General features: G+C 36.4%; 1 protein-coding gene across 1 annotated transcript; it reads left to right on the top strand.

Annotated features, from left to right (window-relative positions):
- Positions 1-67: 67 nt before the first annotated feature.
- On the top strand, positions 68-24,182 carry LOC144977506 (cysteine desulfurase-like; the record flags this gene model as incomplete). The annotated part of the gene is given in 11 exon segments (XM_078922804.1): positions 68-374; positions 2,574-2,650; positions 3,771-3,887; positions 5,130-5,267; positions 11,654-11,752; positions 19,917-20,010; positions 20,430-20,564; positions 20,981-21,138; positions 21,622-21,727; positions 23,176-23,257; positions 24,099-24,182. Coding segments are annotated over 11 exon segments (1,214 nt in total), but the record flags the coding sequence as incomplete, so codon positions are not given.
- Positions 24,183-24,965: the final 783 nt, after the last annotated feature.

The following is a 24,965-nucleotide window of genomic DNA, read 5'->3' as shown; positions in this document are numbered from 1 at the left end:
TGACCATTATACATTGGGCTACAATGAGTTTAGCATATTATACTAAAATAATCTGGTAAGACTGTTTTCCTTGGCAAGATCTAAAATCATAACTCATAACTAGATCTATAACATGATGGCCCTTTTCAAATTGACATGACTTTTAATTTGTCATCCATAAGCATTCGCTGTTTACGTCTAGAATTTGAAAGCCAGCAATAAGAGGTTTAATCGGTGCATTGTGTCTCCTATTAATTATTTCACAACAACAATGTTATCAAGTTTGTCCAAACTCCCAAGAAAAGCATTGAATGATGGTTTCAATGCCATTCATAGGACGGTCTTGCCTTCCTTGACTCGTGCACAACAAAATGTAAAGGCTTCTACCGCTACAAGTGAGTGTATATTTAATTATGTTAGCTCCTCAATCTATATAACATTACCTGAGCAAAGGTATGGATTGTTATCTGATGCAAATCTACATAGTGTAGACTACTGATACTGATTAGAAATAGAATCAAGTCCCAAGTCTCTCTCTCTCTCTCTCTCTCTCTCTCTCTCTCTCTCTCTCTCTCTCTCTCTCTCTCTCTCTCTCTCTCTCGCTCGCTCTCTCTCTTCTCTCTCTCTCTCTCTCTCTCTCTCTCTCTCTCTCTCTCTCTCTCCCAACACACACACATACAAACACACAGATAGTAGATAGGTTGTGATTTTTTAATGATAAAATGACTCATTACAATTTTGTCTATCGAGGGAGGAAAGGTACTGCACCTTTACGTGGTCAAATTTAAACAGCAGACTACTCTTTCACTTACGACTTAAAAGAAAACCTCTTTACTTCTTTTCCTTCACTCTAGGCCCTTTTCTTCATGCGTGAAGGAGGGGGTGGTAGTCTACTACCACTCTCTCTATGCACCACTTTTTTACCAAACGTTTTGAATACTCTTGGTATACTCTACTTATACTTATAGTTACTTATAGTAGGTTTCCGATACAGGTCCCTTTTAAACTTTAAGGCTCCTCTTCACCGGACTCAATCATCTTTGGCTTCATTTCTGCCATACTTCCACTACTAGTTAATTTAATTTTGGCTTTGAAGTTATATAACATTTCTTGATCTGACCAGAACTTATCAAGACGGATTTTAAACTTATCTATGGAATTCACAGTTACAACTGATGTTGGTAAACTGTTCCATATGTTGGCGACTCTTAGGGCAAATTAATTTTTTTCTCAGTGATGTTTTAGAATGCCGATGGATATTATAAATTATAGATTCGGGTATGTTGATTTTTTTGTGTTATTTGCCTCTTCTAGTACTTCTATATATAAAGGTCGAAAGCTGTTTAAATCTGAACATTTTTGTAGAGCATATGCCTTAGATTCCTGGTATTTATTTATTTATTTTTTATTATGTATCCCTATTATCAAATCAATGTCGTTTTTAGCTTGTCAGTTTTAACATATATATAATTTGTACGAGATATTATAATATATTGATGTAAAGCACCAATGGGCAATGTTGATTGGAGTTAAAGATATAAATTTGTGACATAACATTATGTTATATTTATTTGTAAATCTACTTTGCGGCTATGTGGTCTAGTGGTATGACACTCGCCTTCAGAGCAAATGGTCCTGGGTTTGAGTCCTGCTCTGTGTGGCTTATAATTGAGACCTTGGAAAAATGCTCTTTACTCACATTCTCTCCATACTCAGGTGTTAAATGCATACCTGGCTGTTAATAGCTTTGTAGCTCTCGGAATGAGCAATTTTAATGACCCCTTCTAAAGCACTTGATATGTATAAAAGCAGAAGTTTTAAAAAACATTTTTACAGATGTGTCTTTTGAGTGATATATTGAAAATGATTGTGACAGTGTTAAATGATTTGTTTAAATTCTTGTCATTACATACCATAATAAATGAATGATCCCAAGGTTCCTAACAGTCTTATATCTCTTTATAGTAAGTTTGTTGCTTTGTAAAGAGTATAAACATATTTCTCTTCTGTATTATTTATAATTCAAATTCATTTCTATTCTAAGCAATATTAATGTTAAAGATCATAAATGACATTCCATTTCATAACATCAATGGCCTTAAATTATTCTTTAAAACATCTAAGTAACACAGTGATAACATTGATAAAAGTGAAACACTGAAGTTGCACATTGATAAATATATATTATTGTCAAAAACATTAGCAACGCAAAGCAATAATCGTGTTTACATAGGATGAAAGCAGTAGTCCTTCAGAGCCATTAGGCCCATGGAACTGGAGTTTATCCTGGTTTCAATGGCATGAAACATAATAGCAATTGCTTGCTACCCTTTGGATAGGAAGCTAGTCTATCGCAATGTACTTTCCACTGGGTCTAGCAGACACAACTACCCAATTACTACAGGGTGGACAGGGGGGTGGGAGAGGAGGTTCAGAAAAAAATCTTGACTGCACCCGGGATCGATCTCAGTCCCTTTGCTTGTGAAACGAATGCCCCTACCAACTATGCAATCGGGACCTACAATTTTTTTTAAATTATTTTTTTATTTATTATTATTTTTCCCCATTAAAAATAATAATAAAATTGTCAACAGGTCAACCTGAAGAAGAGACCAGACAATCAGGCGAGATGAGACCTCTGTATTTGGATGCCCAGGCTACGACACCCTTGGTAATGTTTTAGTTGTATTGAATATGTATGAATGCATTCCACTTCTCCTCAACATCACTGATTCTCTTTCACTTTGCTGATATCTTACTGTAGAACTAGGATTAACTCTGGCACCATGGAGCTTATGGTTCCGATGAATATTCCATTAAATTTAGAATTAAAATTTTCGTTCTGATCCTTTTTTTTTTCTTTTTTTTTTTTTTGAAAATCACAGTCAATATTAGATTCTGAAATTGTATCTCTCTCTCTCTCTCTCTCTCTCTCTCTCTCTCTCTCTCTCTCTCTCTCTCTCTCTCTCTCTCTCTCTCTCTCTCTCTCTCTCTCTCTCTGTGTTTGTGTGAGTGTGTATCCCTCCCTCTCTCTCCTTTTAAACTTTTTTTTTGTTTGTTTGTAAATATAAATATACCTCAGCCACCTCAAGGGAATTTTTAAAATTCTACTTTTACCGGCTCCTTGGCAGTGAAATTAAAGTTTTGTTTCTCTCTCTCTCTCTCTCTCTCTCTCTCTCTCTCTCTCTCTCTCTCTCTCTCTCTCTCTCTCTCTCTCTCTGTGTGTGTGTTTGTGTGTGTGTGTTTGTGTGAGTGTGTATCCCTCCTCTCTCTACTTTTAAACTTTTTTTTTTTGTTTGTTTGTAAATATAAATATACCTCAGTCACCTCAAGGGAATTTTTAAAAATCTACTTTTTCCGGCTCCTTTGTTTTTCGAAGAATACTGGACATCTTCAGCACAATGCTCATCATTGAGATCTGCAGAAGTAACACATCTTCATTGCCTTTTTCACCGTGGGTCAGGGTATAGGCCACAGACAAACAGTTTCCATCCTTCTCTATCCTGAGCTAACTTTTTTTTATCTCATTCCATGTCATATCACTTCTTTGTATATCAGCTTCTTTAATTCTTCTCCATGTTCCATGTGGCCTTCCCCTTGATCTTCTACCCTGAGGGTTCCCATCCAATACTTTCTATGTTATAGTGGAGTCATTGTTTCTAAGGGTGTGTCCAATCCACCTCCATCGTCTTCTTCCTATTTCCTCTCACACTGGTTTCTGCTGTGTTCTTTTCCATACTGCAGAAGTAACACATACAGATAAAAATCATGAGTTTTATTCCTTCAAACAGGACCCACGAGTGTTGGACAAGATGATGCCCTTCATGATAAGTCAGTATGGAAATCCCCACTCTCGCACGCATGCATATGGATGGGAGAGTGAAGGGGCTGTGGAAAATGCCAGGAAGGTAAGATTTTCCCATTCGTTATTTAAAAAAAAACCACGAGCATTTATATATATATATATATATATATATATATATATATATATATATATATATATATATATAGTGCAATATCCACTAAACGTGATAAAAGCACTTTGTAAGGGATCCATAGCCAACAACAACACTTAACATGAAAGACGAGACATGACACATGTTAGGTGATATTACTTTTTTTTTTCGGACAGAGACAATGCTGATAACGGCCAGGTAATCATTTTACACTGAGAGAATGTGAGTAAAAAGTCTTTTCCAAAGACTCAATTATGCACCACTCAGAGCAAGACTCAAACCCCGGACTTATCAATCTGAAGGAGAGAGTCATACCACGAGACCTCGTAGCCGCATTTAAGATAAGATAAAATATAATTTATTGATTCAGATAATGGGAAATTATCATAAATATCACAAACCAATGATCATTACATTAACAAAGTTAGAATTAGAATACACAAATTTATAAAAATTTGAAGCTAATATCAGATAATAAAATATACAGCAGGTACAAGCAAGACTATAAAAATCAGAAGTGTAAATGTTGTATGTGAAATTTAAATGCAAGATTTAATTACTGAAAAAGAACTACTTATTAGTTCTACTACCTATTATAATTACAACTTCTGCTTTATTTATGCAATGACGGTGTGTTAACTGTTGTCTGTAAAATATCACACATTTTTTCACAACGAATTTCAAATTGTGCAAAAGTTATGGGAAACACAAATCAAGGATTCATAGCATCAATAAAAGCAAATACAGTAAAGATGTGTCTTGGGATTCTTTATAAAGGCAGGTAAAGACTTGTTAATAATAATAATAATAATAATAATAATAATAATAATAATAATAATAATAATAATAATAATAATAATAATAATAATAATAATAATAATAATAAATAATAATCATCATAATCATAATAATAATAATATTAACAACAACAACATCATCATCATCATCACCATCAAGATCTTGAGCCTAAATAGACAAATGTGAATTTGCATTCTTCAATGCACTGAAATTTATTATAACCTTGAAATACAAATTTGTATTTAAAACATTGCTTTATAATATGTATTATTATACCAACAATAACAACACAATAAACAAAATATTTATGGCTACTTATAGTTTTGCTATTCTGAGTTATAGCGGCTGTTTCTATATTTAAAAATGCCAGGTTCAATTTACAATTTGAAATTTCAGCAAGTTGCCCACATCATAGGTGCTGATCCAAGAGAGATTGTTTTCACAAGCGGTGCTACAGAATCCAATAACGTTTCTGTCAAAGGCGTTGCCAGGTTTTACAAGGGGAAGAAAAATCATGTCATCACAACACAGACCGTAAGTTTTTAACAGTGCATTGCTTTATATTACTACTCAAAAGCCGGGGGTCTCATCAATAGCTCAGTTGGTAGGGCTTCACTCGCTTCACAAGCGAAGGGACTGAGATCGATCCCGGATGTAGTCGAGATTCCCCCCCTTGTCCACCCAGCAGTGATTGGGTAGCTGGGTCTGTTAGATCTGGTGGAAAGTACTTTGCGATAGTCTAGCATCCTATCCAAAGGGTAGCAAGGAATTGCTTTTGTCCGTTTCATGCTAATGAGACCTGGATAAACTACGGCTCCATGGGCCTGGTGGCTCTGAAGGACTACTTTTTTTTTTTTTTTTTTACTCAGAAGCCTGTCTGACTAGGAATGTTTTAAAATGTTTCCTAAAATTACTGAGCTCAAGGTGGGGGGGGGGGGGGGTCTTTGATTTCTTATCTAAATTGTTCCATTCTTTGAGATGAGTTACTGTTCCATCCACAGGAACACATGTGTGTTTTGGATTAGATAAGATATTGTTCCATCCACAGGAACACAAGTGTGATTTGGATTAGATAAGATATTGTTGCATCCACAGGAACACAAGTGTGTTTTGGATTAGATAAGGTATTGTTATATCCACAGGAACACAAGTGTGTTTTGGATTAGATAAGATATTGTTGCATCCACAGGAACACAAGTGTGTTTTGGATTAGATAAGATATTGTTCCATCCACAGGAACACAAGTGTGTTTTGGATTAGATAAGATATTGTAACATCCACAGGAACACAAGTGTGTTTTGGATTAGATAAGATATTGTTGCATCCACAGGAACACAAGTGTGTTTTGGATTAGATAAGATACTGTTCCATCCACAGGAACACAACTGTGTTTTGGATTAGATAAGATATTGTTACATCCATAGGAACACAACTGTGTTTTGGATTAGATAAGGTATTGTTACATCCACAGGAACACAAGTGTGATTTGGATTAGATAAGATATTGTTGCATCCACAGGAACACAAGTGTGTTTTGGATTAGATAAGATATTGTTACATCCACAGGAACACAACTGTGTTTTGGATTAGATAAGGTATTGTTCCATCCAGGGGGAACACAAGTGTGTTTTGGATTAGATAAGATATTGTTGCATCCATAGGAACACAAGTGTGTTTTGGATTAGATAAGATATCGTTACATCCACAGGAACACAAGTGTGTTTTGGATTAGATAAGATATTGTTCCATCCACAGGAACACAAGTGTGTTTTGGATTAGATAAGATATTGTTCCATCCACAGGAACACAACTGTGTTTTGGATTAGATAAGATGTTGTTACATCCACAGGAACACAACTGTGTTTTGGATTAGATAAGATACTGTTCCATCCACAGGAACACAAGTGTGTTTTGTATTAGATAAGATACTGTTCCATCCACAGGAACACAACTGTGTTTTGGATGAGATAAGCTACTGTTCCATCCACAGGAACACAAGTGTGTTTTGGATTAGATAAGATATTGTTACATCCACAGGAACACAAGTTTGTTTTGGATGAGATAAGATATTGTTCTTCTTCTTCTTCTTCTTCTTCGTTCCTCTGATGGACATCTATGGCTGCAGTCCGATATCTGCTATGAAGTCTGTGGTCCGCTTTAGGTCCTCAGCCTCACCATAGAGCTTTGTGTTGAGTGTTGTAGGGGTGACCCAGTGGTTCGAACGTTGCACGTTGTATAATGGGCAATCCATAAGCACATGTAAAGTGGTTTCATGGTCGGTTCCACATGGGCAATAAGGGGTTGTTCCAATACCTAGCTTTGTAAACATATGTCCTCTTAGTCTATTGTGTCCTGTTCGGAGGCGGAATAGAGTGACTTGGCTACTTCGCTGAATGGCATGGATTGGATCCTGCTTGTTGTGTTCTAGGTGTGTGTCATTCCTTTCTTTGTCTATTTTTAGCTTTATTATTTTCTTTTGCTGATGGTAAGTGATTGACGACTTCGGTTGTTCCTTCTGGGCTCCTTCTTTGGCCAGTTGATCGGCAATTTCATTTCCATATATACCTACATGACTTGGAATCCACTGCAGCACAATTTTTCCTGTTTTATCAGATAAGCCCTCAAGGGCCTCCACAGTGTGTGCGGCTTCAGAGTCCTGGTAATTTTCAATAGACTGGAGAGCATCATCAGAGTCTGTCAAGTAAACCACATTTTTCCCGTATATTCTGTGATCTCTGGATAGTTCTTTTGTTGCATTGAGGATGGCTTTTTCTTCAGTTTTAGTACTTGTGCACATTGAACCCACTGATACAGATATTTTTGTTTCTGTTTTATCTGTCCAGTGTATGAGTGCACCAGCACCTCCATTCATGAGGGGGCCGGAAACTGAGCCATCTGTATAAACTCTTATCCAGTTGGTCATTGGGTATTTTTTATCGATCATCTTTAGGGTTTGAGCATTGTCATTATTGCTTCGAATGTTTTTCTTGTTGATGGTTATGGATTTTTGTTTCTTTTTCCACGGTGGTGGTTTGAGATTTGGGACATTGATTTGGGCAATATCTTCCTTTGGTGTCACTTTATATTCGCTCTCTAGTTTTTGTCCCAAGGCGATGAAGTTTTCCCTTTTGAGTCGATTCTCTTTCTTTTCCATTGTACTTGGATGCAGTGGTTGGGATTCCATGAATTTTATCTTTGAGAATTGTGTCACTATTTTTAAATTTCGTTGTTCTTTGAGAGGTTTTATTCCTGTGTGGGTTTCCATCTTGTGAATTGGTGTTGTTTTCATTGCTCCAGTGATCACGCGTAGGCATTGGTTTTGGATTTTTTCAACCTTTTGAAATTGAGCCTGTGAGCACGTTCCCCATGCCGATATGGCATAGTCTATTGCAGGTCTTACATATCCAAGATATGTCTTCTTCAGGACGTTTGAGTTTGCTCCCCATTGCGTTCCAGCAAGTTTTCGGAGAAGCTGCATTCTCTTGTACCCTTTCTGTTGACTTTCATCTATTTGATGTTTCCAAGTGAGTCGAGGGTCAAATTTCACTCCTAGATACTTAGGCATAAGGTCTTCTCTCAGAATCTTTCCATCTAAAGTTAATCGCATAGATTGCTTTTTGGTTGATAAGCTGAATGTTGTGTATGTGGTTTTATCAGCATTTACTCTCATACCCCAGTCTTTTGTCCATTTGCTCAAAGCATCAAGAGTCATCTGTATCCTGGCCTTTGCAGTACCAATATTTCTTTCAGTGCATATCAGTGCAAGGTCATCTGCATACATAGCTGCTTTTACTCCTCTGCATTTGGTTTCGCAGATGTCATTGATAAAAACGACAAAGAGGGTTGGTGAGAGAACCCCGCCTTGTGGTACTCCATTTGTCATGTTCGTTAGCTTGCTTTTAGAGTTTTGAGATTGGACTCTTGCTTTTCGATTTGTGAGGTAATCTTTAATCCATGCAAACATGTTGTGTGAAACGTTGGCTTTCTTAAGTTTGAGAAGTAGTCCTTTTGTCCAGACTTTGTCAAATGCCTTTTCCATATCCACCCAAACTGTGACTGTGTGTTTTTTTTCTTGGTAACCATTTTCGATCAGCTGCGAGATGTATGTTATCTGGTCCTCTGTGCAGCGTAATTGTCTGAAACCAGCCTGTTCATCTGATATCAACTTATTGCTTTCTAAATACCATTGGAGACGGCGATTAACAATTCTCTCCATCAGTTTACCCAAGCAGCTTGTCAAACTTATTGGCCGGTAGCTTTCGGTTTTATTTTTTGGCTTGCCATCCTTCTTAATTGGTATCATGGTTGCCTGTTTCCATTTGAGTGGAAGTTTACCCTGTTTCCAACTTGCATTGAACAGTTGTTTCATTTTCCTCTTTGTGAGGGTTCCTAGGTGTTTCAACATGTCATTAGTAACATCATCTGGACCTGGTGATTTGTTCGTTTTTAGAGATTTCAAGGCAATTTCTACTTCTTCTTTTTTAATCGAACTGAACATGACATCATCTGTGGATTCTTTGGGTGTATCCTTGTGTTTTCTCAATTCTTTGTGGACTTCTCGTTTTCGTTCTTTTCTAATCTGTATACTCCCAACACTTGAGTACTGCTTCATAAAACAGTTTGCTGCTTGTTTTTTGTTGAGAATCCTCCCCTGATCATCTTCTACTGATGGTGCAGCATATCTGTTTTCTTGTCCACTTAGAGCTTTGGTTAGGTTCCATAATTTTCTTCCGTCTCTGTCGTAGTCAAGTTGTCTGGTTTTTTCATGCCATGCTTCCTGTTTTGCTTTTATTGTTTCTTTCCTGAGAGTTTTTTCAGCCTCTTTGTAAATTTCCATATTCTCATCATTTGGCTCTCTCTCTGCTTTTTTTCTGTGTTCAGTGACTTGGCTGTTGAGACTTCCTAATTTTTCAGTCCATCCTGGACAGTAGTCCTTTCTTGATCCTCTGGGGATTGATTCTTTTGCAGCTTTCATGATTGATTTTGTGAAAGCTTTGGCTGATTTTTCTACATTCCTTGTTTTACAGTTTATCTCTTTTGTATAACTATCAGTCAACTTTGAAAACAGAGTCCAGTCTGCTTTTTTATAATTCCATCTCGGAGGTGGTGCCTTTCTGTCTTTTGCATGTTCTTCAGTTATTTCAACCAGAATGGGACGATGATCACTTCCTGCCAGTTGTTCCTTTATCTGTTTACTGACTTTTCCGGTGAGATCTTCAGATATGAGAGTTAGGTCTGGGGTTGATGTTGTCTTCCATGCTCTTGAGAAGTATGTATCTGGGTCATCTTCATTTCTGACAATTTGAAGCTTACTGTCTGTAAGCCAATTTTCAAGGGTTTCACCTTTTCTGTCTAAGTCATTGTATCCCAGCTTGGGGAGTGGCTATTGAAGTCTCCCACAACAATGAACTGTTCTTCTTCACTTCTTATGTTTTCAATTGGCAGATTCTCTGATGGTGGGCTGTAACAGTTATATATTGTGTATTGCAATTTGTTTTTGGTAATTTTTACAGCTAATATTTCAACAGATTCATCTGTCGTTATTTCATTTGTCGCTATGTCATTTCTGACGAAGATGATTACTCCACCTTTGTTCCGTTCTTTTCTGTCTTTCCTAAAATGTTGATATCCCCTTATTGAACACCTAATGTTTTCTGTGAGGTGTGTCTCCTGTATGCAGGCAATATCTATCTTCTCATCCTGAAGAAACTTGGAGAGGGCAGTCTTTTTATGTTGTATCCCTTCTGCATTCCATTGTAGCAATTTGATAGTTCCAGTAGTCCGTAACCTTGCATCTCCTACCCTGGTTCCACAGTAGGAGGGCAAGGTACCACCAGATCGCTTGGGTGAACCCTGTTTATCAGGGCTCGACGCTAGGTCCGTCCGGCGGGAATCCCCAGACTTCGCGCCATATCGTCCGACAGTTTTGTTGTCCATCATTGTGAGGAGGATGCGTGTCACATTAATTTTTGGGTTGGTTTCCCTCTCCAGACTATTTGCGCCTTTCGGCTCTGCGACTCCGACTTCAGCGGTTCTTTATTCTCTGGATGTGATTCCATAGCCTTTCGTCTTCCCAGATCCACAAGGCAGTGGTGGTTTGAAGTTGGAGTTTTCCTTCTCCTAGACAGACTGCTTTCCAAGGCTATGAGCTCTGTCCACCCATTAATGGTGTCTAGGCTGGGAGTCCAGGAGGGTATCTTTGTAGAGTGACAGTTTCCCTTCACCCACCAGCGTCATGGGGCTAGCACAGCTTATTGCGTGAACTAGGGCAATCTGGCCACGGCGGTTGATTCCTCCCTTCATCCGTCACCTCAGACACATAGAAACTCGTGTCATCAGCCGGTTAGAAAGTTCCTTTCGGAATACTCCAACCGTTGCCCAGGAGGCGGGCGGGGAAGAATGCCCCTACGTGGACCCTGACACGAGCTGGAATGGGTTGCGGATCAGTACTGATCAAAATAATCCAATCCTGCCTCCCAGATATTGTTCCATCCACAGGAACACAAGTGTGTTTTGGATTAGATAAGATATTGTTACATCCACAGGAACACAAGTGTGTTTTGGATTAGATAAGATATTGTTACATCCACAGGAACACAAGTTTGTTTTGGATTAGATAAGATATTGTTACATCCACAGGAACACAAGTTTGTTTTGGATTAGATAAGATATTGTTACATCCACAGGAACACAAGTGTGTTTTTGATTAGATAAGATATTGTTACATCCACAGGAACACAAGTGCGTTTTGGATAAGATAAGATATTGTTACATCCACAGGAACACAAGTGTGTTTTGGATTAGATAAGATATTGTTACATCCACAGGAACACAAGTGTGTTTTGGATTAGATAAGATATTGTTACATCCACAGGAACACAAGTGTGTTTTGGATTAGATAAGATATTGTTACATCCACAGGAACACAAGTGTGTTTTGGATTCCTGTCGTAACTTGGAAGCAGAGGGCTTTGATGTGACCTATCTACCTGTGCAAACGAATGGAATTATTGACATGAAGGTGAGATAAAATCATGTGTTTGAACATTGACAGGTGCTTTACTATCACATTTAGCGGTTTCAGCTATGTTAAAGTTTAACATTTACTGCTGTTTTAACAGGAGAGGGTGGTTGGGTTCTGAATATAAACCTGAACCTGGTATAGTTGGCGTTAATCCAGGTCTTTGATTTGTCATTCTTCCACCCTGTCACAGTAAAGATTGTTCACAATTATCTTATTAAATTTTATTTTATTAAGAACTGAATTCATCTCACTCCAGTTATATTTCGGTAGGCTTAGATAAACTTTACCTTCTAATATTAGATCGTCTTTCCTTTTATAGCCTTCCCTCGAATTAATTTCTAATTAGTGAATACTTTTCGTTCTACATTCTGTCACGTAGCCACTTATTATAAAAGCTGATAGGTCTAACACTCTACACTAACTTTCTCTCCACAATCTATGCCGGACGGCCAGTCGCTCTATTCCTATATATATACTGGAAGATTTTTATCTTTTGGGACTTTGTAGATATTATATCTACACCATTAAGACGCCGGAGCTTTTAACTTTGATTGTATAATCTTCAAGGATCAAACCCAAGCCCGCTGTACTACACTATAACCTCTTTCCAATTGCCTGGAAGCGGAATTTTACGAGTCCAATCCTGTTATCAGAGGAATAGATCATCCAAGCCCATCAACTGCCTGGAAACGTAAACTTATGAACCTGACATATTATCATAAGTTACGTAAAATATTCATATCTCTATTTGTAACTGCCACGATCACTGTTTATCTCTTTTAATTAAATTTCATCATTATTTTTATTTCATTGTAAACAAATCGTTAATTGTTTTTCATTTATAGTAACTAGTAAATTCTGGGGCCTCATTCTACATAGATCTTTATGCATAGTCGAGTAGCTCTTTACTCACTTGAGACCATGACATTTTGGAGGGGACACATATAAAGAATTGAATTTATTTAGTTACATATATCTATTTCATCTAACTTTAAAGTTTAAATTGTAAAACTCTTAATTGCCCCACTTGATCATATTTTAATTGAACTCCCTATTTACAGGATTGATTTTTTTTTCCTTTTCATTTCTTCATTTAAATGGAATAGCAATTTATCCATTCATTCTTTCATTCAAATTGAATAGCATTTTGTTGATTCATTCCGTCATTCATTTATTTATAAATTATTCATTCATTCATTGTTCATTCATTTATTCATTCATTCATTCATTCATCCATTCATTCGTTTATTCACTCATTTATCCAATCATTCATACATTTATTCCTCCCTTCATTCTTTCATTCATACATTATCCATTCATTCATTCATCTATTCACTCTGTTTTTCATTCATTCATTCATTCCTTGTCCACTTTGTTATTATATCACTCATTTCATTTTGTTGTTTTCCTCATTCATGAATTGTTTTCAATATGTTTACATTCCATAACGATTCATTCACCTATCATCCAATCACTCAGTGTTGTGAACACATTTTGGAACTATTGTAAATCTTACGATATTTTATTGTTTTGTATTTCAGACATCACTGCTAAACACTCTTCAATGCCTAATTACAATTGTTGAACAACCATTGAACAAGAGAGAGGTCCCAGCCACGAACTGAGTTGGTAAATATATCCTTCATTATTCTCTTTTACATGAGTTGGGCATCACATAGTAACTATAGACATCGTGATTTGTTTTGCATAGTGATTTGTTTTAAATGCATTTTTGGCATATTACCGTTACCGAAAACCACTTATATATTATGTTCTGAAAAGTGAGTCTTTAAAAACTAAATAATAATAAAAGGAGTCTACTAGCCGTCGTGTTATATTTAGTGATAGATAACTTGGGATTATTTTGGCATCCTATTATTGTTATCACACTCTAGTATATTAGCGTCATTGCGAATAATTGTACACAAACTAACGACGAGTCACACACATTGGTGATACATTTTTCGTAGTAACATAGTTTAGAGTACACGCGATTGACACATTGTTATTGACACAAGTCATAATAACTACGCATTGTATTGACACATTGCTTTATAAGATATAACGATAAAAGGCATCAAATTCAACATACATAATAAGTTGAAATAAGAGAGAGAGATTTCTAAAAATAGAACAGTTCATTCCAGTAAGTGTAAATAAATAAAACAGTAACAGTATCCTGTCAATATAATATATATAAAACATCGTAACTAATTTATTGCAACATGGAAGCATATAAAAGATACTTAAGTCTCGCAAAGGACTTAGAAATACCCCAGGAAAGAATATTTTCATGGTGCGAAGAGAAAGTAAAAGAAGAAAAAGAACATGAAGAAAGAATTCGTAGAGAAGAAAATGAAGAAAGAATTCGTAAAGAAGAAAAAGAACACGAAGAAAGAATTCGTAGAGAAGAAAATGAAGAAAGAATTCGTAAAGAAGAAAAAGAACACGAAGAAAGAATTCGTAGAGAAGAAAATGAAGAAAGAATTCGTAGAGAAGAAAAAGAACACGAAGAAAGAATTCGTAGAGAAGAAAAAGAACACGAAGAAAGAATACGTAGAGAAGAACGAGAAGAAAGAGTCCAAGAAAGGGAACTAAAAAGACAAATAGCTTTAGCAGAAGAAGAAACCAAAAGGACCCAAATGATGCTGGAAATTGAAAAAACAAAAACCGGTCATGAAAGAAAACATAATAATAGTGATGAATTTTTCGTGAAACTTCCACGCATGCCAACATACGATGAACGCTCAGACTGTCTAGAATCCTTCTTACACCGATTCGAAGTTCAGGCTAAAGGTTATCGTTGGCCAGAAAGCAAATGGGCCACAGCCTTGATTAACTGCTTATCCGGAGAACCGCTAAAAGTTTTCTATACCTTAACAACTGAAGATGCAGATGACTATGGTAAAATTAAAGACGCTCTACTAAAAAGATTTAGATTAACGGAAGATGGTTACCAGGAAAGGTTTCACACTGCAAAACCGGAAAGTGGAGAAGACTTTAATACATTCGTGAACCGAATTACTCAATTTCTAAATCGGTGGCTTGAGTTGGCAAACGTAAAACAAGACGACTTTGCAGGCCTTTACTATCTCACGCTGAAGAATCGAATCTATCAAGCTTGCAACCCAGATTTAGTCGCATTCTTTAAAGAGAGAAAGCCAGAAAACTTGGACAAATTAAAAATCTACGCAGAAAACTTTAACAGCGCACATCCATTGACACCCCTTAGCAGAACATTGAAGGAACCATACTACGCTGCCGCTGCTCAGAGTCCAGGTACACCTAAAGTTCAGTACTCAAATAGAACGAGCCGATCAATCACTCGGAACACGCAAGTGAAACAAGATGATCATAGTAACAAACCATGGAACAAACAGTTCAATAGAGACCATAGCCGACCCTATCAAAACAAAACAAGAAATAGCACTGACAATAATACTGAGTATAAGAAAACCAACAAACCTATAATTAAATGTCAATATTGTGGAATGAAAGGCCACACAGCAGACAAATGTTACAAAATCGTGGGATATCCGAAAGAAACTGCAAATGCATCACTCCAAACCAGTGTAAATAATCAGACACGAATAATGTCAGGAGAAAATATAAATGTGTATTGCGTGAAAGGTATGTCACTTTTAACACAAACTCACAAATCAGGATCGCTATTTTTTTGTGAAGGCAAAGCTAATGGAACTGATTGCAAAATATTGAGAGACACAGGATGCAGTACAGTAGGAATAAAAGCATCTTTGATCAATGACGAAGACAAAACTGGAAAAACGGTACAATGCATCACATTCAGTGGCACAGTCGAAACCTTTGAAACAGCTAACGTGTACATAGAAACCCCATACTATACAGGAATAGTGGAATGCTGTATACTTCCCAACCCCGTCGCTGATGTTATTGTTGGCAATATAAAAGGTCTTAAAGACAACCCAACAGATGTAAAGGAATGGTCATTAACCCAAGAAACAGCTTGTCTAGCAGAAACAAGAAAGATGACTAAGACAACAGAGAAGCCAATGACTATTTCTCTAGAACCACAACAATTTGACAGGAACAGGTTCATTGAAGAACAGAAAAAGGACCCGACTTTAACATCATATTTCAATATCGCAAACAAAGGGACGAAATCAAAAGTTGAATACATCATTGAAAAAGATATTCTGTTCAGGTTACATAGGAAAAGAAACAAAATAGCTAAACAACTGGTCACGCCGAGTATTTACAGAAACAAAATCCTTGGAATAGCGCACGATTCAATAACTTCTGGACATCTTGGGAGCTCTTCCACATTGAAGAGAATATCCGAGAATTTCACATGGCCTGGAATTACTAAAGACGTCCGAGAATATGTGAAATCGTGTGACACATGCCAAAGAAGAGTCGCAAAAGGCAGAATACCGAGATTGCCATTAGAGACAACCCCAGTTATTGAAAAAGTTTTTCAAAAAGTTGCAATTGACATTATAGGCCCTTTAACAAAATCAGATAGAAACCATACACACATACTAACACTAGTCGATTACGCAACCAGGTGGCCAGAAGCGATAGCATTGAAATCAACTACATCGGATCACATAGCTGAAGCATTGATGACAATTTTTACTAGAATAGGCATACCAAATGAGATACTGTCGGACAATGGACCCCAATTTACATCACATATGATGCATGAAACCATGAAACTCATGGGAATCCAACACTCATTCACAACTCCCTACCACCCCAAGCAAATGGTCTTTGTGAAAGATTTAATGGCACTCTAAAGAATATGTTAAGAAAAGTGTCAGCAGAAAAACCAGATGATTGGGACAGATACTTACCAGCAATCCTATTTGCATATAGAGAAATACCCCAAGAATCTACAGGCTACTCCCCATTTGAGTTGATGTATGGACGATCACCTCGCGGCCCGATCAATATAGTAGCCGACATTTGTAAAGGGAATGAGGAGGACAATAACGAAATTATGTTTGCTTACGAATATGTAAGAAACCTGAAAGACAGAATAGAGGACACATGTAAGCTAGCACAGGAATCCGTCACTAAAAAAGCAGAGAAATACAAGGAATACTCTGATCGCAAAAGCAAGTCAAGAAAATTTGAGATTGGTGACAAAGTACTAATACTCTTACCCGATGACTCGAGTAAACTTTTAGCTACATGGAAAGGACCATTCAAAATAACAGCAGTAAAATCTAATGTTAATTACGAGATTAAAATTTACAACACAACAAAGACATTCCATGCAAATATGCTAAAAAAGTATTTTGATAGAGACACAGTGTCGCAACCTATGTTTACTAATATCGAAGCCTCAAATGCAGGATCAATCATACCGTTGGTCATGGGACACAGACACCCGAGACAGAAAAACAAACAAAAATCGCACAATTGCAACCACCTAAGACAAAAAAAGAAGTACGCAAAGTACTTGGGCTCCTAAATTTTTACAGGAAATACATTTACAACTTCGCGCACATCGCGACACCGCTAACAAATCTGACAAAGAATGGGTCACCGAACAAAATTGTTTGGACAGAAGCGTGTCAGAATAGCTTTAACCAATTAAAGGCATTACTCTGTTCAGAACCAATTCTTAAATTACCCGACATATCAAAAGAATTTGTTGTAAGAACTGACGCGTCTGATAAGGGCATCGCAGGTGTACTATTACAGGAGCATGAGGGAACTCTAATGCCTTGCTTATATGCAAGCAGAAAATTATTGGACAGAGAATCACGATACTCTGTAATAGAGCGTGAAGGACTAGCCATCGTCTTTGCTTTAAAGACATTCAGCAGATATCTACTGCTAAAAGAGTTTGTGGTCGAAACGGACCATAAACCACTCACGTACATAAGAAATAACAAAATGAATAATAGTAGAGTACTAAGGTGGAGTCTATTTTTGCAAAATTACACTTTCAGTATCTCTCACATACCAGGCTGTGAAAATATTCACGCCGACCTACTTTCTCGATTAGTATAAACACATGAGAAGGGTATAACTTAACCTCCCATGCATACTGTTAGTTACCTCGCAAACTATGCCAAATCAGAACGCACAATTTCGATAATTTTATTTGTAAACATGATGACCCAACTTAATGTAACATTGAGTATTGTTTGGATATATATACCATACCCATTCATGATTTGGGAAATCTTCTCTTTATCTATTATTGTTATGAATTTTCACTCATTTATGATTAATAATTGAAATGTCAATATTCCATTTACATTTTCATTCATTTCATTCAGAAAATTACCTTCATATCATCGACTTAAATCATGCTTCATTGCCATCACTATTGTTTATCACAATGATTTGTAATCACATTGCCATCATGTCGTTCATCACAATGATTTGTAATCACAATCTTTCATTGTTATTGTCGCCCATTCATATACCTACGTTAATATAAACATTTCCATGTCTAGTTAATAAATAATTTAATTGTAGCACAAATCATAACAATGGATTAATGCTAGAGTATCATGATAGTAAATTTACTTCCGTTTGTAAAATCTATCTTTCCCATAATGGTTAAAGAGTATATTTTAAACGTGGGTGGGGGGTGTCACAGTAAAGATTGTTCACAATTATCTTATTAAATTTTATTTTATTAAGAACTGAATTCATCTCACTCCAGTTATATTTCGGTAGGCTTAGATAAACTTTACCTTCTAATATTAGATCGTCTTTCCTTTTATAGCCTTCCCTCGAATTAATTTCTAATTAGTGAATACTTTTCGTTCTACATTCTGTCACGTAGCCACTTATTATAAAAGCTGATAGGTCTAACACTCTACACTCACTTTCTCTCCACAATCTATGCCGGACGGCCAGTCGCTCTATTCCTATATATATACTGGAAGATTTTTATCTTTTGGGACTTTGTAGATATTATATCTACACCATTAAGACGCCGGAGCTTTTAACTTTGATTGTATAATCTTCAAGGATCAAACCCAAGCCCGCTGTACTACACTATAACCTCTTTCCAATTGCCTGGAAGCGGAATTTTACGAGTCCAATCCTGTTATCAGAGGAATAGATCATCCAAGCCCATCAACTGCCTGGAAACGTAAACTTATGAACCTGACATATTATCATAAGTTACGTAAAATATTCATATCTCTATTTGTAACTGCCACGATCACTGTTTATCTCTTTTAATTAAATTTCATCATTATTTTTATTTCATTGTAAACAAATCGTTAATTGTTTTTCATTTATAGTAACTAGTAAATTCTGGGGCCTCATTCTACATAGATCTTTATGCATAGTCGAGTAGCTCTTTACTCACTTGAGACCATGACACACCCTACCTCCAAGAATTTTCTAATTTTTTGTTGATTTTTAGATTATGTTTTTTATTATTCAACGTTTTAGGAATTAGTTAATTTATCTTGAATGATGATATATTCCCACATAACTAAATTAAGATAAGATGAGATATACTTTATTGATCCTGAATGGAAATTATCATAATGTTACACATCATTCATCGTTATATTAGCACAAATTTATACACTGTCATGAACTAATTGATGAAAATACGTAGCTAATTAAAAGCAAAATAAACATCAAATATAATAAGATAAAATAAAATATCCATAAAATATACAGCAGTTACAAGCAATGTTATAAAAATTGGACATGAAAGTAGAGTAGAGATGTAATAATGGATTTGTAATGTAACTAGAATTTTGAAAATAGGCTTAGAATTGCATCTGTGGATGCGAATTTAATAACTGGATTGATTACTTGATGTTTTTGGGTTTAGTATGATTTCATCTGAAATACTTTTGTTAGAGGGCAATACTTTATGCTTGGGGGACCCAATAGCTCAGTTTGTAGAGCACTCGCTTCACACACAAAGGGACAGAGATCGATCCCGGGTGCAGTAGAGATTTTTTTTTTTCTGATTCCCCCTGTCTACCCAACAGTGAATGGGTAGCTGGGTCTGTTAGATCTGGTGAAAAGTACTTTGTGATAGACTAGCTTCTTATCCAAAGGGTAGCAAGCAATTGCTTTTGTTCGTTTCATGCTATAGAAACTGGGATATGGGCCAGATGGCTCTGAGGGACTATTTTATACTTCTTTATTATCTTATCTTTTTTTTTTCTTCTCCCCATTTTAGGAACTGGAGGCTGCCATTAGACCCGAGACAGTCTTAGTATCTGTGATGTTTGTTAACAATGAGATTGGAGTCAAACAGCCCATTGCTGAAATTGGTATTCATTTAAAAAAATAATTCTGTTGTCATTTATCTTGTACAATGTCCTAAAACGCGTTTATAGAGTAGAGGGCGATAACAAGATAATTTATGTTTTGTTTTTGCTTTTTTTTTTATAACATCAGGAATGAGAGACATCCAATGTTTGTCGTCACTTTGCCAGTTTAGTTTTATCTTCGTATTTATGTTATGTTTTGTTTTGTCAATAATTTTGATTATAAGATCTTTAGATATAATTTTTTTTAAAATAAAAAACTGAAAGCGAGAATGTAAGGAATTTATGTACTGGTCCAGGAAGAAATAATATTTTTCCTTGTATAAGTCTGACTTGATATGATAAAAGTTTTGATAACGATGAATAGATATTGGTTCGGTTATTTCTTTTCTTTAATGAATATTTTCAAACGCTTTTTCCAGGTGCTTTATGCAGATCCAAAAAGGTATTTTTCCACACAGACGCTGCTCAAGCTGTTGGCAAGGTCCCTGTCAATGTGGATGAGATGAAGATTGATCTGATGTCCATCAGTGGCCACAAAATTTATGGACCAAAAGGTGCGTTGAACTGTCCATTTTGAAAATCTCATTGGTCATGGAATTGTCTGATTTTTTTTTTTTTAATGTAATTTTTTCCTTGTGCGGCTATGGGGGTCTAGTGATATGGCAGAGGCCTTCAGATCAGAAGGTCCTGTGTTCAAGACCTTCTCTGAGTGGTACATAATTGAGTCCTTGGAAAAGGCTCCTTACTCGCATAACAGTAACAGCGTGGTCTCTGCCCGAAAACATGTGATATCGTCTAACAGGCGTCAAATCTCATCATACAGGTTAAATGTTGCTGTTGACTAGGGACACCTTGTAAAGTACTTTGAGCATGTTTAGTGAATATTGCGCAATTTAAAAGCTCAAGTTCAAGTTTTATTAGTCCTTTTTTTTTTTTTATACATAAAGATCCCATTCTCAAAATTTCCCAGGTGTCGGTGCATTGTACGTTCGTCGTCGTCCAAGAGTTCGTATAGAAGCCCAGATGAATGGAGGGGGACAAGAGAGAGGAATGAGAAGCGGGACACTCCCGACACCCTTGGTTGTTGGGATGGGAGCAGCCTGTGCTTTGGCAGAAGAGGAAATGGAAGTAAGATGGTTTTTTTTATTATACATAAACACTCTAAGTGGCGAAGTTATTTGATATTTGGTTTGAACGATCCAACTTTGCACATTAGTAACAGCAACAACAAGATACTTATTGCAGTCGCTTTTGATTTAAGGGTAAATAGAAAGAATTCAGGACTAAAGATGGATAGTTCTTATTATTATTAAATTATTATTATTATTATTATTATTATTATTATTATTATTATTATTATTATTATTATTATTATTATTATTATTATTATTATTATTATTATTTGTTATACGACAAATCTCTCTCTCTCTCTCTCTCTCTCTCTCTCTCTCTCTCTCTCTCTCTCTCTCTCTCTCTCTCTCTCTCTCTCTCTCTTTCTCTTTCTCAATTTCTTTCTTTCTACATGTCCATCTGTCTTCTCTTTCCTTGTCAGACTTATTAAGAATTCATTAATTGTAATATAAGTTAATCGTTCCTCCTCTTTCTTCCAAGTATGATCACAGTCGTATGGTCCAGTTGTCGAATCGTCTAATAGACAGAATCATGGAACAGTGTCCTCAGGTCATCCGAAATGGAGATCCTGTACACACGTACCCAGGTAAGAAAGAGTTTGTGATGTCCATTTATGACATGAGAATATTATATCAGTTTTACTAACTTTTATTTTCAACAAGTATAACTTGTGATCGGAAGAAATTAAAAAAAAAAAAATAATTGATGATATACAGTACTCGCTGGAGTCTAGCAAGGTTGCCAATTTTCCATATATTTATGGAATTCAGTATGATATAAACCCTCAGTATATTTTTCAATCACCTGCTCAATGGAAAAATTAAGTACAAAAAGTCTTTTTACTGGAGTTCAGCGCTCAGAAAGGGGTTGGTCAATGTGTTTGTGTAAAGTTCAGTCAAGTTTTGCCTTCTGAATTAGCATCCCTGTTGTAGCATGCTCTGGAGAAACCAAAATGCATGCTAGAATCCGAGTGTGTCAAATTTCGGTGTTTATAGGAGGTAACCAAAACATTCAGTCTACCAGCTTCAGCATGTTGTATTGCAGAACATGCTAGAATTCGGCGTGCTAGAATCCAGGGAGTACTGTATTTCCTGCCGCTACAAAAATGTTTCATTGAGGTTTGTTTTGTATTTTATTATTACAATTAAAATGTAATGCTCAGTCTCTCAATTGTGAAAGCAGAATCATTCATTGTGCGGCTATGTGGTCTAGTGGTATGATACTCGCTTTCGGATCGGAAGGTCCTGGGTTCGAGCCTCGTGCTCGGCGCATAGTTGAGTCTTTGGAAAAGGCTCTTTACTCACATTCTCTCACCGTACTCAGGTGTAAAATGAGTACCTGGCTGTTAACAGCGTTGTCTTTGTCCGAAAAATTGTAATATCTTCTAACAGGCGTCATGTCCTGTCCTACGTGTTAAATGTTGCTGTTGATCAGGGACACCTTGTAAAGCACTTTGAGAACGTTTAGTGGATATTGCGCTATATAAATGCTCAATTTTTAAAATTTAAAAAAATTCATTTACACCACGAAGTTACGTAAACTCAACATCTTCATTCATCCCATAGATGAAAATTTTTCTTTAGGGTCTATGCCAAGGGAAGACTGAAATAACCCAGGAATCAGCCGCAATGCAGCGCTGGAAACTGAGCTAGGGCGAGATGACTTGCTCAAAGCCACACCACACAACGCAGCAGGTATTCGAACTACGTGCCTTTCGGGTATGAAGCAAAGACCGTACCGCTGAGCCACGCTGCCCCTAAAGTCTGCAAGGCTCTAACCCTTGCAGTTGGATTCAGATACTTTCGATTATATTTTCTAAAATGGTTCAGTTGTCTAGTATAATTTAGACATTTTAATTTAGACATTTTCTCAATCTTAGGACAATAAATATTTATGTTTTTTGTTTCAATATTTCATGTTATTTTGTTTGATTATTCCTCTGAGAAATGAGCAATGTTTCAAGTCTCTATTTTAATTCACTCCATGGACATTAATTTTTTTTAAATATTTTTTTTTCATCCTGCTCCCTTCCAGGTTGTGTAAATCTGTCATTTGCATATGTAGAAGGAGAGAGTTTGTTAATGGCATTGAAAGATATCGCTCTTTCCTCTGGAAGGTAAGGAAATTGATGTTTGTTCGCACATAAGGTATAATTTCACCAATTAAAAAATTTGTCAATATATATATATATATTTTAAAAATCAAAGATAAATGGTGCTTATGGTCCATATTTGAAGATTTTTACTTGAAACAGCTTCCAACATTTGAGCTTCATTAAACAGCTCAGTTGGTAGAGCACTCGCTTCACAATCAAAGGGACTAAGATTGACCTGGGTGCAGTCCAGAGTTTTTTCTGTCCACCCAGCAGTGATTGGGTAGCTGGGTCTGTTAGATCTTGCTGAAAGTACTTTGCTGCGATAGACCAGCGACCTATCCAAAAGGTAGCAAGCAATTGCCATTGTCCGTTTCACGCTATAGAAACCAGGATAAACTCCGGCTCCATGGGTCGCATGGCTCTGAAGGACTACTTTATTTTATTTTTTTTAAATTATTGCTATAGAATACAATAAAATCTTAGTAACTCACCCTTCAATAATCACAACTGTACAGCCAGCATGGACTATGTTTAGTTGAAACCACTAAACGTGCTCAAAGCACTTTACAAGGGGTCCCTGGCCAACAGCAACACATAACATGTAGGACGAGACATGACGCCTGTCAGGCGATATTACAAATTTTTGGGACAGAGACAACGCTGTTAACGGCCAGGTACTCATTTTACACCTGAGTACGGTGAGAGAATGTGAGTAAAGAGCCTTCTCCAAGGACTCAACTATGCGCCGAGCGAGGCTTGAACCCAGGACCTTCCGATCCGAAAGCGAGTGTCATACCACTAGACCACATAGCCGCACTTAACAAAAGAAAAATAAAAAATTGCATCTTCCTTGTCATTTCAGTGCCTGCACATCAGCATCCCTCGAACCGTCATACGTACTCCGGGCTATTGGAGCCGATGAAGACCTTGCACATTCATCCATCAGGTGATATGAATATGTTATTATTACACTCTCTTCTTTCTTTGTTCCTATTCAAATATGGGTCAGATAAATCTGACAGATTGATAATGTGTAATGAAAACAAATAATTTATTGTCTTATATTTTATTCAATTTTAACATTTTGTTTTCTTAAATTTTCTTAGATTATAGAATAAGGTGTTATAATACAATTTTCAACCCAAATCAGTAACTTATTGACCTCGAGGAAATGTATACTCAGCCTTTTGGCTCTTGGGTCATTCATTATACAGTGCGACACGTATCCCTTGTGCTTGCTCAGATAAATTATTTAAGACGAGGAATCCATGAAAATGAGGAATATGTGAAAATTATACAAAGAAAATAGAGAAATATGTATATTTCAAATATTGAGATTGGTTGATAATAAGAGGGCGAGGAATGCATTCTGCATTCGGGATATCCGTCAAATTTGTTTATTTTCTCATTTTTTATGCTGAAATTTAAGAGTCTTGAGAAGTGTGGAGCATCTCCTTCATTCATCAGATGACAAATTTTATATAAACCCTTTTATGCCCACTTGTTTTTAGCAGTTTTTTTTTTATCGAGAAGTCTCTCCATTACAAAGCAGTAGAGATAAATGAAGGAGCCATTTCCTCCACTTCATTCTTGTTGCTTCTAAATAGACGTAGTTCCCTTAACTCACTCAATCCTAGAGATTTTTGCTGCCTTTCAATATTGGAAAAAAAAAGGTATTAAAAATGAGCATGTGCATAGATAGTTTTATTCAACTACCATTAACATGTAA

Source organism: Berghia stephanieae, chromosome 7, assembly GCF_034508935.2.
Source record: "Berghia stephanieae isolate SIO BIC M18660-M18661 chromosome 7, UCSD_Bste_1.3, whole genome shotgun sequence".
Classification (NCBI taxonomy): domain Eukaryota; kingdom Metazoa; phylum Mollusca; class Gastropoda; order Nudibranchia; family Aeolidiidae; genus Berghia; species Berghia stephanieae.
The sequence above is the reverse complement of the archived record's forward strand: the minus strand, read 5'-3'. Positions and strand labels throughout refer to the sequence as shown.